This window comes from Leptodactylus fuscus, chromosome 5 (genome assembly GCF_031893055.1).
Source record: "Leptodactylus fuscus isolate aLepFus1 chromosome 5, aLepFus1.hap2, whole genome shotgun sequence".
Classification (NCBI taxonomy): domain Eukaryota; kingdom Metazoa; phylum Chordata; class Amphibia; order Anura; family Leptodactylidae; genus Leptodactylus; species Leptodactylus fuscus.
Genome location: NC_134269.1, coordinates 192,978,904 through 192,996,264, shown reverse-complemented (window position 1 = coordinate 192,996,264; position 17,361 = coordinate 192,978,904). Strand labels below are relative to the sequence as shown.

Below are 17,361 nucleotides of genomic sequence, written 5' to 3'. Positions count from 1 at the left end.
CGCTGGCGTTTTTTGTGTGTTTTTTGCACATAGCGCCGCGTTAACGCCGCGCTATTTAACGGTGGCGTTGCCCGGCGTTAACGCGGCGTATACGCGGCGTTAACGCGACGCTACGCGGCGTAAACGCGGCGCTATGTGCAAAAAACACACAAAAAACGCCAGCGTTTACTCCGTGTGAATGCAGCCTAAGACTGAGGACTTGAGCTAAGACTCTCTACTGAATTCCTAGTAGAATTTGTTATTTTAAAGAGGACCTTTCACCATGTCAACCAACTACAACTATTTGCATCCTTCATTTGGCTTCACTTCACTGATACTATTGCAATTTTTTCCCTAGCCCTCACCATTCCCAAATAATCTTTTCTTTTAATTTTAGCACAATTTTACTGTTAGATGGGCGTCCTTGGCTGGATCAGACAGACAGTGACCACCCACCTGACAACAGAGAGCATAATTGTGCTGAAACTAATAGAAATGACCAGCCTTAATGGGATCCTATCACTGGATACCCTTTTTTTTCTGACTAACACGTAGGAATAGCCTTAAGAAAGGCTATTCTCCTCCTACCTTTAGATGTCTTCTCCGGGCCACCGTTTGGTAGAAAACTGGGTTTTCTTCGGTATGCAAATGAGTTCTCTCGCAGCACTGGGGGCATCCCCAATGCTGTGAGAGAAATATCAATCTTCTTCTGGAACGCCCTCTCCCTGTGTCTTCTTCCGTCCTGGGTTTTACTTTTCTAGTCATGCGCATTCGGCTCTGCCATCGGGCCTTGGGCAGAGCCGACTGCGCATGCTCATGGCCACAAGAAAATGGCCACTTACACCAGCTTACTGTGTAAGCTGCCACTTACACGGCTTACTGTGTAAGCGGCCATTTTCTTGTGGTGTGGGCATGCGCACGAAAAACCTGGATTTCTACTGAACAGCGGCGCGGAGAAGACATCTAAAGGTAGGAGAAGAATGGCCTTTTTTAAGGCTATTCCTACGAGTTAGTCAGAAAAAAAGGGTATCCAATGATAGGATCCCTATAATATTTTTCATAGTCGTGTGGATGGTAACCTTGATAATATCCAATAACTTGGGACCACAGTCCTGGCTGCCATCCGAAAGTGTCTAAGAAACCCTTCTTGAGGTGTAAAAGTGATCCAAAACAAAAGTGAGTAAACCTTCAGAAGGAAAAGACACTAGAGCGGAACTTATGAGTTGGTTGTGTAGATCAGACATTGTGGATTTATTACCAAAATATTTGAACATACCCTATACTTTCCATCATTATAGTCTCCTTGTTTGGGTTGCTTTACATCTCTAAGAGATACCACAGAAAGGATAAATAATTTTGTGTCTTAAGTGACCTCTGCTCAAGTGTTGTTGGTGTTAGAGCCCAAGTTTTACTTATGCTAGATCAGGGGTCCTCAAACTTTTTAAACAGTGGGCCGGAGGCAGAGCAGGTCGCACAGACATCGGGAGCGGTGCCCTCCAATACATAAAGTGAAGTGTGCTCCATGGCCTAGCCCGAGCTCCCCAGGAGCTTCATTATAAATGCACGCCTGCCAGCGTTGTCGGCGGGGCCAGACAGAAGTGCTTGGCGGGCCGCATGTGGCCCTTGGGCCGCAGTTTGAGGACCACTGTGCTAGATTCACACTAGCATTGGGACCTGAATGACTGCTGACATCCACGGACCGCATAGACTATAATGGGGTCTACCAGGTGACCATCAGGTTTCCTATAGTTTCATACTGTTTTTAGGTGGAATCTGCAGAGACTTAAATGCATATGTGAACCTAGTTTAATTCCTAATTTGTTTCCTTTTTCTTTTCTTTCAGAAAGTTGAAGATATTTTGAAAAAGATACTACAGATTATGCAAAAACAAGGAAAGTAAGTGAAGTGCATTTTTCATTAATTAAGTAAGATTGAGCCACTGAGAGATTTTAAGGGGTTGTACCAAGTAAAGATGTTATCCCCTATCGAAAGGATAGTGGATAAGTCCAAAGTTGGTGGGGGTCCGACCATTGTACTGGGCTGTTTCCATCACTCCTGTATAGAATGAATGGATCAGCAGTGTGCATGTTTTATCTTACACTTCATCAGAATGGGAAAACTGCACGTCCATTCTTGGGGTTGGTGAGTGTCAAAGGGGTCAAACTACCATCAATCATGAAATTATCCCCTATCGAAGCATTCTGCAATTATTGGCTTTAGTATATATGTACATCAAGTTTTCTATCTTCACTTCTGGTGAAAATCACATTCCTCTCCATGTCAATATTACAGTGCCATGCAAAATTATTCATACCTCTTGTACTTTTTTACATTTTGTCACCTTACAACCACAAACTTAAATCTTTTATCGAGATTTTAAAGAGGACCTTTCATGTCCTCAGGGCATATGCAGTGTAATACACCGCTAGACAAGTACTGGGGAGTGTTCCTCACCTCACTCAGCGTCAATGAAGACAGACTTTTCTTTTTCCAGTAATGCCCCTAGAGACAAATTGAACTTTTGCATTTTACTAAGAGGATGCAGCTAGGTATCAGGACAGGAACCCTGACATTTTTTCAGTTTTTATTTTTTTCCAATTTCGGAGGACCCCTTTTAAGAACTATCATTAAACAAAATTGAATTCAGTTCACAACTTGTTGGTGATTTTATTAAGTGACTAGCTGGTACCCGCGACTTCGTCTGCGGTGATTGTAGCAGTGGGTATATACAGGCGCGGGTAAGGTTTTCGTACTGTGTATAAGAGATGGGATATGAAATGTAACTTTGTATCTTGTTGTTGCTGTAATTCAGAGAATACGTGAGACTTTTGTGTTGCAGTTACTTTGTATTTGAGCTGCTATACGGTGTTGTGAGAAACTTTACATAGTGTCTTTGGGACAGAAGTATTTGAAGTTAACCCTTTCCCGCCGATGGCATTTTTTGATTTTGGTTTTTCGTTTTTGACTCCCCTCCTTCTAAACCCCATAACTTTTTTATTTCTCCGCTCTCAGAGCCATATGAGGTCTTAATTTTTCTGGGACAAATTTTTCTTCATGATGCCGCCATTATTTATTCTATATAATGTACTGGGAAGCGGGGAAAAAATTCAGAATGGGGTGGATTTGAAGAAAAAATGCATTTCTGCGACTTTCTTACGGGCTTTGGTTTTACGACGTTCACTGTGCAACCAAATTGACCTGTCCCCTGTATTATGTGTTTCGTTACGATTCCGGGGATACCAAATTTATATGGTTTTATTTACATTTTGACCCCTTTAAAAAATCCAAAACTGTGTTAAAAAATTTTTTTTTTGAAAAGTCGCCATATTCTGACAGCCGTAACTTTTTTATACGTGCGTGTACGGGGATGTATAGGGCGTCATTTTTGCGGGGTCGGGTGTACTTTTTAGTTCTATCATTTTTGGGACATGTTATTGCTTTGATCACTTTTTATTCAAATTTTTACAGTGAAAAAACGGCGGTTTGGCACTTTTGACCATTTTTCCCGCTACGGCGTTTACCGAACAGGAAAAATATTTGTATAGCTTTGTAGAGCGGGCGATTTCGGACGTGGGCATACCTAACATGTATGTGTTTCACAGTTTTTAACTACTTTTATATGTGTTCTAGGGAAAGGGGGGTGATTTTAATTTTTAATCCTTTTTATTTGTTTTTATTTTTTTTTTAAACTTTTTTTTGCATTTATTAGAATGCCTAGGGGTATTGACATGGGTGGGCGGTGTCGCGGATTGTCAGAGCGGTGGGGGTCGGCAAATATGGCTGCTCCGGAGCGTTATAGAGCGCCTCCTGGAGTATCGTTAAGGTGAGGGGCAAAGTGGTAAAGTATATGTATATGTGATTGTGTGGGGTTAGGGGCGAGGCTGTAGAGGGCAATATCAATTTTGTGGCTTGCTAGGGTCCAAAGTATGTGAGATTGCAGAGATGGTGGTGTGAGTTTGGGTTTTGTGGGGTTCCTGGCACAAACGTATGTGCGCTATTGTGATGAAAAGTAGCCTATTGCGCAATCGGGTGTAGTGACTATGTTTGTGGAAAATTTCAGCCAAATCGGTCGAGCAGGTTTTGCGTGATTGAGGAACAAACATCCGAACATCCAAACACACACAAACTCACAAACCCACAAACTTTCACATTTATAATATTAATAGGATGTGCTGTGTATTTACCGTCATTTTCTACTTTTATTTTGCTCTTTTTTGTGACACTTTGGAGGCCTCTGAAGGACGAATCATTTCAGAAGTGTTGTAAAGCCGGCTTGGACCTGCACCATAATATCCTTAGCCATAGATTGCTGAAGATCTGTTCTGAGTTAGTGGCCCTGTCTGCTCAGATCATCTTGACTTTACTAAGATTTGCAGGTTTGTCGGTAAGTTTGTATTGTGGATGGGTTTTACGTGTAAGTGACACATCATACACTTACACTAGATTTTTTTACTGTCCTTATTTTTCCATTTATGTCTTAGAATGGAAGTGATGAAACTGAATCATTGCAACTTGAGATAAAGGAAGTGTTTGACAACACAACCATGCTAACAAAAAAATGGCTGGAAAGTGTGTTTGAGGACAAGTTCAATTTTCATTCTCGTTACAGCACGACTTCATTTTATAATGAAATAAAGGTAACTTTTGATTTTTTAGTTATATTCATTATTTTAGATTTCTAAAAATACAGCAGAGGAATTTAATGGACAGATGCATAACACAAATATCTACAATAAGGGGCCTTTGAGGGAGCCTTCAAACGGAGTAAACGCGCGTGTATTTTTGCAAAATACACGTGTAAAAATAAGACTCCCATTGACTTCAATGATATTTTTTACACGTGTAAAAATACGCCTGTAAAAAGTCATTGAAGTCAATGGGAGTCTTATTTTTACACGTGTATTTTTACACGTGTATTTTGCAAAAATACACGCGCGTTTACTCCGTGTGAAGGCTCCCTGAGTCCTTAACCACTTCTGTTTCGGGCCAATTTGTGGTTCAGGACCAGAAACATTTTTGTGTTTTTTGTATGTTCTGTTTTGAGGGCTATAACATTTTTATCATTTTGGTTCTTCAACTAATTTCTGTATCTTTTTTCCAGTGACACTTAGGGCTTTATTTTTGTGTTGTTTTTATTTTTGCATGTGTTTTCTTTTTCTTTTTTTTATATCTGGGAAAATATAAACAAAAGATGAGGGAAATCGTGTCTGTTTTTCACTTTTTTAATTATTTTCTTTTATTTAATAAACAACTCACTGAAGGGTCATTACTCAATGTAAATGTGGTCACTGGAATCTAAAACGAAACTTTTATTGTGATACTAAAACAAAATAATGGTGATAGTATGAAAATAAGAAATAATTCTTAAGTGGCCACTGTGGCTATCTGTATGGAGAGGGAGAATAACCACACCCCAGAACCCCATACTACAGGGCAGAATGATTACCGTATATACTCGAGTATAAGCTGACCCGAATATAAGCCGAGGCCCCTAATTTTACCACAAAAACTAGGAAAACTTATTGACCTGAGTATAAGCCGAGGGGGAGAAATGCAGCAGCTACTGGAAAATCTCAAAAATTAAAATGGCTGGAGTTTTTGGGTGCAGTAGATGCTGGGAAAGGGGAGGGGGTGTTTTGGTTGTCTGTCTGCCCCTTCCCTGATCTTAAGGACTGGGGTTTTTTTTTTCCCCCACTTGGAATTCAGCCTGGCTGAATATAGGGTATCTGCAGTGCTCCTATTAACCCCTTCCCGACAGAACAGGAGCACTGCAGATACCCTATATTCAGTAGACCGGGCATCTCAGACACAGCCATTCCTAATGTGTTTGTGTTTCCCAGTAATTTTCTACTTTTATATGTATTCTAGGGAAAGGAGTGATTTAGAACATTTATTTTATTTTTATAAAGCTTCCTTTTTTCACTATTTTATGGGAGACTCTATACATTACTATTGTGGCTGGTCATAGACCCCCACTCCCCTCACCCCCCCCCCCCCCAAAAAAAAAAAAAAAAAAAAAAAAAAAAGCCGAGGGGGGCTTTTTCAGCACAAAAACTGTGCTGAAAAATTCTTGCTCCTGGCCGTCTACATTCTCTGTATATACTGGATTCCCCTGGAATAGGGACTTCAGGGCTTCAACTGCTCAGTTTCTGATGCAGGCCAGGCACAGTGGCAGTAAGTGTGTGGGGTTGTATTCTGGATTCGGCCCATAAACACTGTAGATGTGACCTGTCATTTTCCCTTTTTCCATTTTCTTGAGAACATTTACTAGCTGTTTATTTCTATTTTCTTGTCGTAGGCATGGGACCTGATTCTGAAAGCTGGTGAAAGTGTAACTCAGAACTGGAGAGATTCCCTCCTACCGTCATTGTGCAGAAAAATTAAGAAGGTAACTAGTAAAACGTAGGCAACTGTGTTGTTCGAGCGGTTGTTTTGTTCATTTGTGCAATTTTATGTAGTCTTAAAGAGGACCTTTCGCCATCTGGGGCACATGCTGTTTAATACAGCGCTAGAAAACCAACATCGACTTTTCCTTTCTGTGCTCCCGTTGAAGAGCTCTCTGTGCCGGTACCGTAGCTCTTCCCTGTCAGAAGGGCGTTTCTGACAGTCAGGAACGCCCTTCCTCACAGTAGTGTCTATAGCGGTGATGAACATATCCCTCCCCTCCTGATAGGGCTCATCCATAGACAAGTACCTCACTGATCAGCATCTTCGCTGGGCGGTAAGCAACAACCCTTCCCACAGTACAGCGTTGTAGAGTACAGTGATACGGTTGTTTTTCTATTGTGTATATTACATAGACTATGTTGCAGTTTTGTAGTGGTTGTAGTCATTCATATTTTCATGTTGCTTTTCTGTTATAGGAGGAGCCTATTAAACGGATTGTGATCTACTGCAAAGAGCAATATATATTTAAAGACCTTCATCCATCAATAAGTAAATGTTTTGAGGACTGTGCTATTGAAGCAGCGCATTTTGCTTGTCAGGTAATAACAGCCATATTTGTTGATAAAAAGAGGACACCAGAAAATTATCTGCACCAGAATGCACAGTAATTTGATTGCACCTATGATAATAATAATCTGTGAAATTGGTAGAAATTTCACTTGGAAAAACTACAGATTTAAACTTTATTTTTACAGAACCCCATTTCCTGAATGTAACTTTAAGGGTCCGTTCACTGACAGAAATAGAAGAAGAATTAGAGGTGGACTTGCGCCTCAAATTCCTCTTCCCTTTCTGACTTCGTCTTCCTGCCAAGGCTTTCAATTTCTGATCAGCCCCTGATAAATGGGCAGCAGACTCTGCAGCTGAAGCAGCTGCGAAATCTGCTTCAAGATCCAGCAGGATACTTAGTTTTTCAATGTCCTTCTTCAGTTTCTTCCTCCCATTGAACACAAAAAGACGTACCAACAGCATTATACAGCAGAACTGAACAGTGTAGATGTGATCCATGCACTATGGTGAAATACAGCACATACTAGATGCTGCAGTTGTGTGTCTATGTGGCTCTCTCTGTGTATGGAGATTGAGTTTGTTTTCTTGTGTTCTAATCTCGTGTACTGTTGCATTACGGGTTAAATGACTCAGGCACAGTGGAGCGCTCATGGCTTAATAAGACTCCACACACCTAAATGGTGGTTTTCTCCCTATGGAGTGATGATATCCCCCCAACCCTGTCTAAGCCTCTCACCTCTGCCAGATCAGTCCTCTCTGCGCCAAGCTGATGAGATGCAAATACATCGAAACAGCTGTCCTTGGCTGGTAAAATCCCAACATAATTGCAAACAAAGGCCTCTGAGAAAGTCGGCATGATGTTAAAGGGAGCGCCCTCTATTGGATTGCTTGACTGAGACTCTGTCTTCCTAATTACATCATGGAAAATAGACTTGCACATTCTCAGTCAGCGCCCTCTATTGGTGTGCATACTTGAGGCACTGGCATCCTAATTACATCATGGAAGTCAGATTTGCATATTCTTCTCAGGTCTACAGAGTCGTAGAACTGCTGGGCAGGTCTCATGAGTCTTAGAACTGCTGGACAGAGTCTTATATATTTGAAAAAAAAAAAAAACAACACTTTGGGCCAGATTTTGATAACACCGCTTAGACAGGTTCAACATCCACCAGATATTTCAAATTGGTCATTAAGGCCAAAATAGGCAATGTCCTTAAAGGGTTAATTCCTTTAAAAAAAAAAAAACATACATGAATAAAAATTTGCTGGCCACACAGTTAGAACAATATCCCCAAGGTGTATTCTTCTGAACTTGTACTATATCTAATCCCTGGTACTTTATACAATGTGTTTTTCCTATTTTTTATTTGTAGTCAGAAAATAATATTCTCAGTCATCTGGATACATATAATTTAGCAAATTTTGGGCGACTGGTGTCAAGTGTTATACTGAATTCTTGGCCTAAAGATGAAAATGGAACATGTGAAAAGGACCCTGATAGAGTCCTAGAACATTTGTTACAGTGGAATGATGCAACATATATATTCAAGCTTTATGGTAAGTAGTTTTTATTGTCACCTATTGTTAACATTTACATTTTAGATTACATTGTAAGGGTGCATTCACACTGAGTAAACGCTAGCTTATTTTGTAGAGTAAAATTACACTTGTAAATTTTGCTATCCCATTGACTTCAATGATATTTTTTTACAAGTGTAAAAATACGCCTGTAAAAAATACGCCTGTAAAAAATACGCCTGTAAAAAATACGCCTGTAAAATGTCATTGAAGTCAATGGGATAGCAAAATTTACAAGTGTAATTTTACTCTACAAAATAAGCTAGCGTTTACTCAGTGTGAATGCACCCTTAAAGGGGTATTCCCACGTCGCATACTCACCAGTCTTCGTTGCTGTAAAATCTTCTGTCTTCCTGCTTTGTTGCGTCATTGGTGGGCGGGGTTACATATGCAAAGCCAGCGGCGAGATGCCGCTGGCCCTGCGTGCACGCTCATAGATGGTGAGACCAGTCTAGCCTTCACAATGCCAATACAGACCCGGCATCCGCTGTAATAGAATAGGCAGGAGCGATGCTGCTATTACGCCGCTGCTGGCTTCATGCAGGGCAGAAGCATAGCAATGTTGCAGGCACCTGTGCAGGCGTCTAACCCTCTTTGGCATCTGCCTCTCTATTTCAGCGGATGCCGGGTCTGTATTGGTGGCCCCTTCCCGCCAAAGGGTGAACTACCCCCCCCCCCCTTCCAGGCTTGCTCCCGTGCACTTAGCCCCTCCTCCCTCCACCCTCAGAGTAGCAGATACATCACTTGACTTGTGACCAGATAAGTCAAGGGATGTGTAAAAAAAAAAAGAATAAAGTCTGCGTGCTGATTTTGATCCTGATGGGGTTTTTTTTTTTTTTTTTTTTTAAATGTAGATTGTGAGCCCCACATAGAGCTCACAATGTACATTTTTCCCTATCAGTATGTCTTTTTTGGAATATGGGATGGAAATCCATGCAAACACGGGGAGAACATACAAACTCCTTGCAGATGGTTTTTTGCCCTTGGCGGGATTTGAACACCAGGACCCAGCGCTGCAAGGCTGCAGTGCTAACCACTGAGCCACCGTGTGGCCCCTTGATCCTGATGTTTTTGAGGTTGTTTCAGATTTCTTTAGTGTGCTGCTGGCTGGAGAAATTCTTCTTCTTTCTTCTATTAATTATTATAATTATTATTACTATTATTATTATTATTATTATTATTATTATTGTAGTGGTAGTAGTAGGGGTGGTCGTGATAGTAGTAGTAATGGAAGTGGTGATTATAGTAGTAGTGGTAGTAGTAATAGGAGTGGTGGTGGTGGCTGTAGTAGTAGTAGTGGACTATAAGGCAGGACAGGAAGTAGATACATAAACTACTGAAGAAGAAAGGCATCAAAGATAGAGAAACGAGTCTAGTGAAAATAATAAATAATGCCATTTTATTGCAATATTTAATGAATTTTCTGGCCAAAACAGAGGTTTTTTTTTTTTTTTTTTTATACTGATGACTATGGTGGTCGTCAGTATATGTTTAGTGAGTGTTGGACTCCTGGAACCCTCACTGATCAGCCGATCCAGCTGTCGCCAGGCTCCAGGCAATTTTGCTGTGGACAGGGCTTGGAAGTAGCTGTTCTACAATTCAATTAATAGGTGCAGTAACTTGGTGCCACTGCTATAAAGTGGATGGGACTACAGCTCTGCGCCTATTACTTGTGGAGAAGCAGAGCTCATTCCAGCCCCCTCCACAGCAGAAGTTTCCAGCACCAGGAAGCAGCCAGAACAGCTCAAAGTGCAGGTTTTGGGTGTCTAACACCCACTAATCAGATACTGATAACCCAGGGGTAGGGAACCTTCGGCTCTCCAGCTGCTGTGAAACTACAACTCCCAGCATGCTCCATTCACTTCCATGGGAGTTCCAAGAACAGCAGAGCAAGTATGCATGCTGGGAGTTGTAGTTTTGCAACAGCTGGAGAGCCGTACGTTCTCTACCCCTGTGATAACCTATCCACATTTCTGGGGCAAGACATATGACAGAAACATATGATACTTTATTGTATGCCCGAGCCACCAAAGACTGGTAAGCCAGCTGAGTGGAAGGGGTTCCCATGCACACACGGCTACTCAATAGCCAGCTAGCTTATGCAGCCAGCTGGCTTGCAGACTGGCCCTCTACAATCTATTCTGAATGCAGCGGCCAGGCTCATCTATCAGTCTAGACACTACAGCGATGCTTCCGGTCTGTGCCGGTCACTACATTCGCTGCCTATTCATTATAGAATAAGATATAAAGTTACTAGCGCCAGCTACTTGGTGCCGATGATCCGCCTATATTCAGCAAATTGCTGCCGTCAATGGTTTGCCTGATCTCAACAACTCGCTGGGACACCATGTAATGAGCGTGTTGTTGGCATTGATGATCCGCATTCTCCAGCGTTTTGGCAGCTCTTAAGCTGGCCTGCCGCTGAACTTGTTTCTTGCACTGTGCCTGTGATTGGTCCAGCATCTTGCTGGAACGTCATATAATGAGCGTGTTGTTGGCATTGATGATCCGCCTCTCCGGCATTTCGACAGCTGTCAAGCTGGCCTGCCGGTGAACTCGTTCCTCGCACTGTGCCCGTGATTGTTCCGCTATCTCAGGTGTTGGTGATCCCCCTCAGCTGCACTTGTGGAGAGCTCTGTGACTTCTGGCTCCTTCATAGCTCTCCTTTGCGACAAATTAGATTTTCTTTTTACAGGCATATTGAAAATTGGCAAACTGGCAATTTGGAATGAAGGTGTTTGCTCGTGTCAGTTTGTCTGCAATGCCTGGAGCAGATCAGATAATATGCAAATGCATGAACACTGTGGGTTACTGTGGGTTTACACAGAGAGATAACAGCCCTGGCTTTCTTAGAAGCTGAGATAAGAGCAGTGTAAGGCCGGGGCCCCACGGGACGTAAACGCCGCAATTTGCCCGAAGAGACGCTGCGGGAAAAATCACGGCGTTGTACAGTGCAGCCAAAGTGGATGGGATTCATGCAAATCCCATCAGCATTTTGCGGAAAAGATTGCAGCGCGGACATGCTGCGATTTGCAAAGCTGTTGCGGCTTTCCCATACGCTGGCGGCTTTCCCATAGATATAATTGTGACAGAAAGTCTGCGGAGATAAACTCTGCAAACTTTCTGTTAAAAGCGCTGCGGAAAGAACCGCAGTGCGTTCACGGCGCAGTTCTTTCCGCAGCGCTTTAGTGCTGCGATTACGGCCCGTGGGGCCTTAGCGTTATATAGTATGTGAACAAAAATTCATCACAGTCGTGAAGCCATGTCATTTACTGGGATAAAAAGTAACCTATATTTTAATCGACATTACAATCTATGTTCCGAATTTCATTCAAATCTGTTCAGCCATTTTTGCGTGATTGAGGAACAAACACACGAACATCCAAACTTTCACATTTATAATATTAGTAGGATCACCCTCATCCACAAGGCTCTCCACAATGCTGCACCTCCCTACATTTCCTCCCTCATCTCTGTCTACCGCCCAACCTGTGCTCTCCATTCACTCAATGACCTAACACTTACATCCTCTATTATCAGAACTTCCCATATTCGTATACAAGACTTCTCCCGAGTTGCACCACTTCTCTGGAATGCTCTACCCCTGACAATCAGATTAACTCCCAATTTCTACAGCTTCAAGCATAAACTAAAGACACATCTTTTCAGACAGGCCTATCACAATTCCTAATGTAAACCCTTCCGTACCGTAATTAGAATCCCCAAAATTTAACCCTCCTCTGTCACCGTTCCCACATTAACCCACATGATATGATGCCATTTGAGGCTAACTCTATATGTCCAGGCACCATCCACATGTTAAAGGACACGACTGGTGAAGGCTCATAAAGTTTTAAGTTTGTGTAATGACAGTAACCTCTATTACAAAATTGTCTGACCACTGTATAAGCAATGTTATCTCCGATGCCGCCCCTTCTACCTCGTGTCACTCCCTCTACCTCATACCCTCTAGCTCTTGCGAGCAGGGCCCTCAGTCCCATTGTGTGAAATGACTTGCTTTGTAATGTATCTTTCTGTCTGTATTTGAACCCTACAAATTGTACAGTGCTGTGAAATTTGTTGGCGCTTTATAAAGTTTATTGTTACTGAACTGTATATATGTATGATTTATTTATTTATATATTTTTACAGGAACAGACTTAAGAATCATTCAACATATTAAAGAGGAAATTCAAGACCTGGTGGCTATCTCAGAATCTGTGTTTCTAGATGCCACAAACTGCATCAGTGATGGAACTGTGCTGGTCAAACATTTGGAATGCATTTTAAATAACAAAAAAAAGTTTTTGGATATTTGCAGACTTAGTAAGTCCTATGATTTCAGATAACATTGTGTAATGTATACCGATGGAAACGTAATATGACTACTGTTTGTCTTTTTTAATAGTAGAAAAAAGGGAGTCCATTTCATTGGCTGACATTAAAGAAGTGCTGGAATGGAGGAAAGAAGAATTAAAGACTCTTAAGGATGAGCGTGAATGGGTGGGAAGTCTCCTTCAAATAATCCAGACAATCAGTATGAACATAAAAGGTACTGATCACTAAATACTTAGCAATATCAGGTCCAGTGAGTGTAGTGTATACACAGAAATATGAAACCTTTGTCATTGCATGTGCTACCTTGGATACAACTGTAAAGGAGCAATTGGGGATTGGATTTCCATACTTGCACACCCAAAACATGGCCACCATGCATCATTATAGTGGAAGAGATGCCACTAAGTGATGCTTTTCCTCTACAATGTTGTGGGTACATGACAGCAAAGTCAACTTTATCAATGTTATGTCTTATTATACATTTTATAAAATTTTTGCAGTAAAAACAAACAAGGAGAGTAGAAAGGGCTTTATGCCCACACAACAAATGTCAAGTCCTTGCAGGGCCAATAAGCAATACTGACTCCAGGGGGAACCCCTGGGCATAAAAAGTACGTATAAAGAACCAGAAGCAAAAAAGGGACGACAGACAAGAAAAGGGGTGGGAGGGGGGAAGGCTCACAAGATACACAAGAAACAATTGGAAAAGGGAAGACGAGACAAAGAAGCGAGGACTGGGGAAAAATAGGTAAAGGGGGGGACAGGGGAAAGGAACCCAGAGTTGCCAGAAATGGGAAGCCAGAAACACAAGGGCTTAGCTGAACAGAGAGGAGAACTCCGCGGACTCCTGAAATACGACCCACGGCTGCCAGAGGGATTCGAATTTGGAAGGATCGGGAGAGTCCTCCACGACCAGGGCCCCCATTCGTCTGATAAGGAGGAATTCATGAAGCCATTCCAGCAGGGAAGGCGATGTGGAGCTACGCCAGTGGCGGGGAATAACCGTCCTGGTGGCCGTGAGGAAGTGGTGCAGGAGATCACGCTTGACCTGAGAGAGTTTGTGGCATAAGTGACAGAGAGGCATAAGTGACAAAAGGGCAACCTGAGGAGAGGGAGTCAGGGAGCGATCACAGACCCTCCCATAAAGCACAAACACAGAGGCCCAAAAGGACTGTATCCCTCCACAATCCCAACATATGTGGAAAACGGAGCCCTCTGCAGAATCACAGCGCCTACAATGATCCGTAACGGATGGGTAGAATTTATGTAGGAGGATCGAGCAACGGTACCAATGGGTCAGGATCTTGAAATTTTTCTCCTGAGCACTGCAGGGTAGTGGTAGCTTATGGGACAGGAGAAAGCAGTGGGCCTAATCAGCAGCAGAGAGATGAACCAGGTCAGTCTCCCAAGACCTGGTATACGGGGAAGGTCCAGCGTAGCGGCTGACAGAAGGGTATCGTACAAAAGGGAGAGGGTATGAGGCGGGGCCTTGGGCTGTTAGAGAATGCTCTCCAAGACAGATAAGGGGGAGGAGAAGAGGGACTGCAGGGAGAACTTAAATCAGAATGCTGCCAACTGGTGGTATTCCAACCAGGAGAGAGGTACCAGGGTGGGTGGCACCCAGCTGATTAAAAGAGGGGAGGGAGGAGGAGACCCCAGGTAGGGAGCCCAGCCTAACGTCATCAGAGGAGGCCCATGTCCTAAAGCGCCCATGCCAATCAACTAGTCAAGTTGATTTTTACCGAAGTAGTCTGATATTTCCTTATTTGTTTTAACTTTGGTAAATACAATCTAAATATAATAATTTTAGGAATTTATTGCCTATGTTGAAATATATTAATCTTTTAGAATGAGTAAGATATACGTTTTGTTTTATACTATATTTCAAAACCTTTTTTTTTTCTATTTCTCTATTTGCAGTAAATGTTTCAGAACTTCAGAAGAAATACTCACAAAATCTGGGACCACAAAAATTGAATGAATTAATGTCCGTGAGGACTCTTGGCCAAGATATCCAAGAAGATTCTGTGTCCTACTATGAGCTATCATCTGACTTAATGGACATGGCTCGCAGTGTTCACGTCTTCAGAAAAAGTCATGTTTTCATTACTTGCTGGGAACAACAACAACATTCATTTGCAAACAGTTTCCGAGATGTAGAAGGTGAAGAAAGTCAAGATGAAGATGATTTTGAACTAACATTAGGTGACTTAAGGGTTGAAATTTTTTGTCCCTGCCTTGAAAGTTGTCAAATAATTTATGAAAATTTAAAGACCGGAGAAATCACCTTTGACGTTGTTGACAATTTTTTGAAAGATTTCAAAAATAAATACAAACAATTAGAAGAGGAATTTAAAAATCTTCGGAATTTGGGAGCTAATGACAATGGTAGATGGATCCCTCAGCGTGTCAAACAGATTGAGCAATATCACCAGCTGGACGTAGCTTTCCGTTCAGCTAAAGTTATAGATGATGTTAAAACTTTATTAAATCTCTCTGGAAATTTCAAGACCTTGACAACACTGCTCGAATTTGTAAGTACATTTAAGCATGGCTCTCTCACTGTGTGAAATATTATTGTACTTTCATGAGATCAGTTTCATAAGACAGTACAGTCATCCTATGGAATAGCTGGCAAGCCAAGAAAAGCGCATTTGTAACCTTGCTTACCTTTATTTATTTTTGTGAGTGACACAACAACTATTGCACATTGCCAGTATTCTCTGCAGCAGGAAAGCTGTTCCTTGGTATGACAAATTGGAAAGGGCTATGGACTCTGTTAACATTGTGAAATTTGGTGCTGATTTTGAGACAGATTCAAAGGTAGGTAGAGATTGAAGAAGGACGCTGAAAAAATACGCAGCCTGCTTGATCTTGCCGTGGATTCTATTGCTGATTTAGCAGCAAAAGCCATGGCGTAAACCATTTGGATGATTAGGCTCATTCATTTGAGCAGGGGAGGGAAAGCCAGAGGAACAGAAAATGAAGAGGAATTTAAGGCAGAAGTCCACCTCAGACTCCTCTTCCATTTCTTTCATGTGAACATACCATAATTCAGATAATCTGGACTTACTGCCACAAACTGAAGGGTACAGTCGCTCTGTAACTAGCCAGGACTAGACTAACTGACCTCACTCTGGCTGAGGAGTTGCTATCTAATAACTTTAAATGGGTTGTTCTTTTATGGACACTTATCCCCTGTCCTGTCCAAACTTTTGGGACTTGATTGTCAGGTCTCTGGTCCCCCATCCTCCTCATCACTAAAAGTCCCAATAAGGCATCCTTGTGAATGAAGCACCAGTGCGCTTGCATGACCAGTGCTCCATTCTCTTCTATGGGGCTCCCAGGACTGTAATCCTACAGTTTAAGGTTCTCATATAGAGCTACGACAGATTATCTCATAAGGCCTGGACTCCTTTCCTGAGCGTATTATAGTAAGCCAAGTTTTAAATGTGCGTCGGAGTGTCCAGCAGAGATCCTAAATGAAAAAAGACCTGTTTTTTCTTCTGGTGAGGTGTGTTATAAAAAAATAAACAGCCATCCAACATAACCTATTATAGTAAAATAATCCCTCAGAATTTGTTGGAGTATACCAAAAGAATGTAAAGATTGACACAGATGTAAATGTAGCATTATAGTTATTAGATTTCTAAAGATGGGTTTGTTTTTTGGTCGTCCTCTGCATTAACATTGTAAGATAGTAGTCTGTAAAGGATGAACATATGACATACTATACCTTACCCTTCCTTTTCTAACATCTACCTAGAAGTGAGCCTTGGGACACCTCATATGTACTAGATCTGTCTTTTAGGCTGACATTTATGTAATGGGGGCAATGTTACCTATTACGCAATTCAATCAATTTTATGGGAACTGAAAGATAAGGGGGCCCCCACTGACCACATACCAACCAGACTAGCAGTTGCGCTAAAGGGGTAGTTTTAGGTCACAACTCTCCTTGATGTCCCAGAAATGCCAAGTCTGCTCTTGTATGTAATGTCTATGGCTATCTTTTCCAGGATAAGCCAATGGTTTGGAGATAAATACTTTGTGTCTATGACTAATAATGACCTTTTCTTGGGACTCCTGGCACCGCCACTGATCAGCTGATTGCAGGGCCTGTTGCACAAACAGTATACAGTGTTCCTGACAGAAGCACAGTACTGTATATTATGTAGAGGCCATGCCTGATTACTTCAACTTTCTACCAATTTAGTTTACCATTATTCTAAAATGAGGAGCAGTAAAGATAAAAACTTTCTACGATTAAGGTAACCAATTTTTTTTACTTACTTTTTTTTGGGTTATTTTAGGCTGGCAACTTTGAGAACTGTAAACAAAAGCCTCTTTCTTGCATAAATGAAGAAGTGATGAAAACAAGAAAACTTCTGTCGGAAATAAAAGATGAACATATTGAATGTCTTAAAGAAGTTTTATCAGGGAAGGACTTTTTCCTTTGGGTGAAAGAGGCTTTGGAAGGTACGACTGTACTATTGTACTTGTATGGTA

General features: G+C 41.7%; 1 protein-coding gene across 1 annotated transcript in view; it reads left to right on the top strand.

The window, feature by feature from the left end:
- Window positions 1-17,361, top strand: part of LOC142203891 (E3 ubiquitin-protein ligase RNF213-like) — a 335,709-nt gene that overhangs the window by 201,794 nt on the left and 116,554 nt on the right. Inside the window, exons 9-18 of the mRNA XM_075274990.1 lie at window positions 1,823-1,875; window positions 4,210-4,363; window positions 4,461-4,616; window positions 6,278-6,367; window positions 6,843-6,965; window positions 8,310-8,493; window positions 12,667-12,840; window positions 12,923-13,066; window positions 14,773-15,386; window positions 17,166-17,331. Of these exons, the coding sequence (XP_075131091.1) occupies window positions 1,823-1,875; window positions 4,210-4,363; window positions 4,461-4,616; window positions 6,278-6,367; window positions 6,843-6,965; window positions 8,310-8,493; window positions 12,667-12,840; window positions 12,923-13,066; window positions 14,773-15,386; window positions 17,166-17,331 (1,858 nt within the window). The remainder of the gene's footprint in view (window positions 1-1,822; window positions 1,876-4,209; window positions 4,364-4,460; window positions 4,617-6,277; window positions 6,368-6,842; window positions 6,966-8,309; window positions 8,494-12,666; window positions 12,841-12,922; window positions 13,067-14,772; window positions 15,387-17,165; window positions 17,332-17,361) is intronic.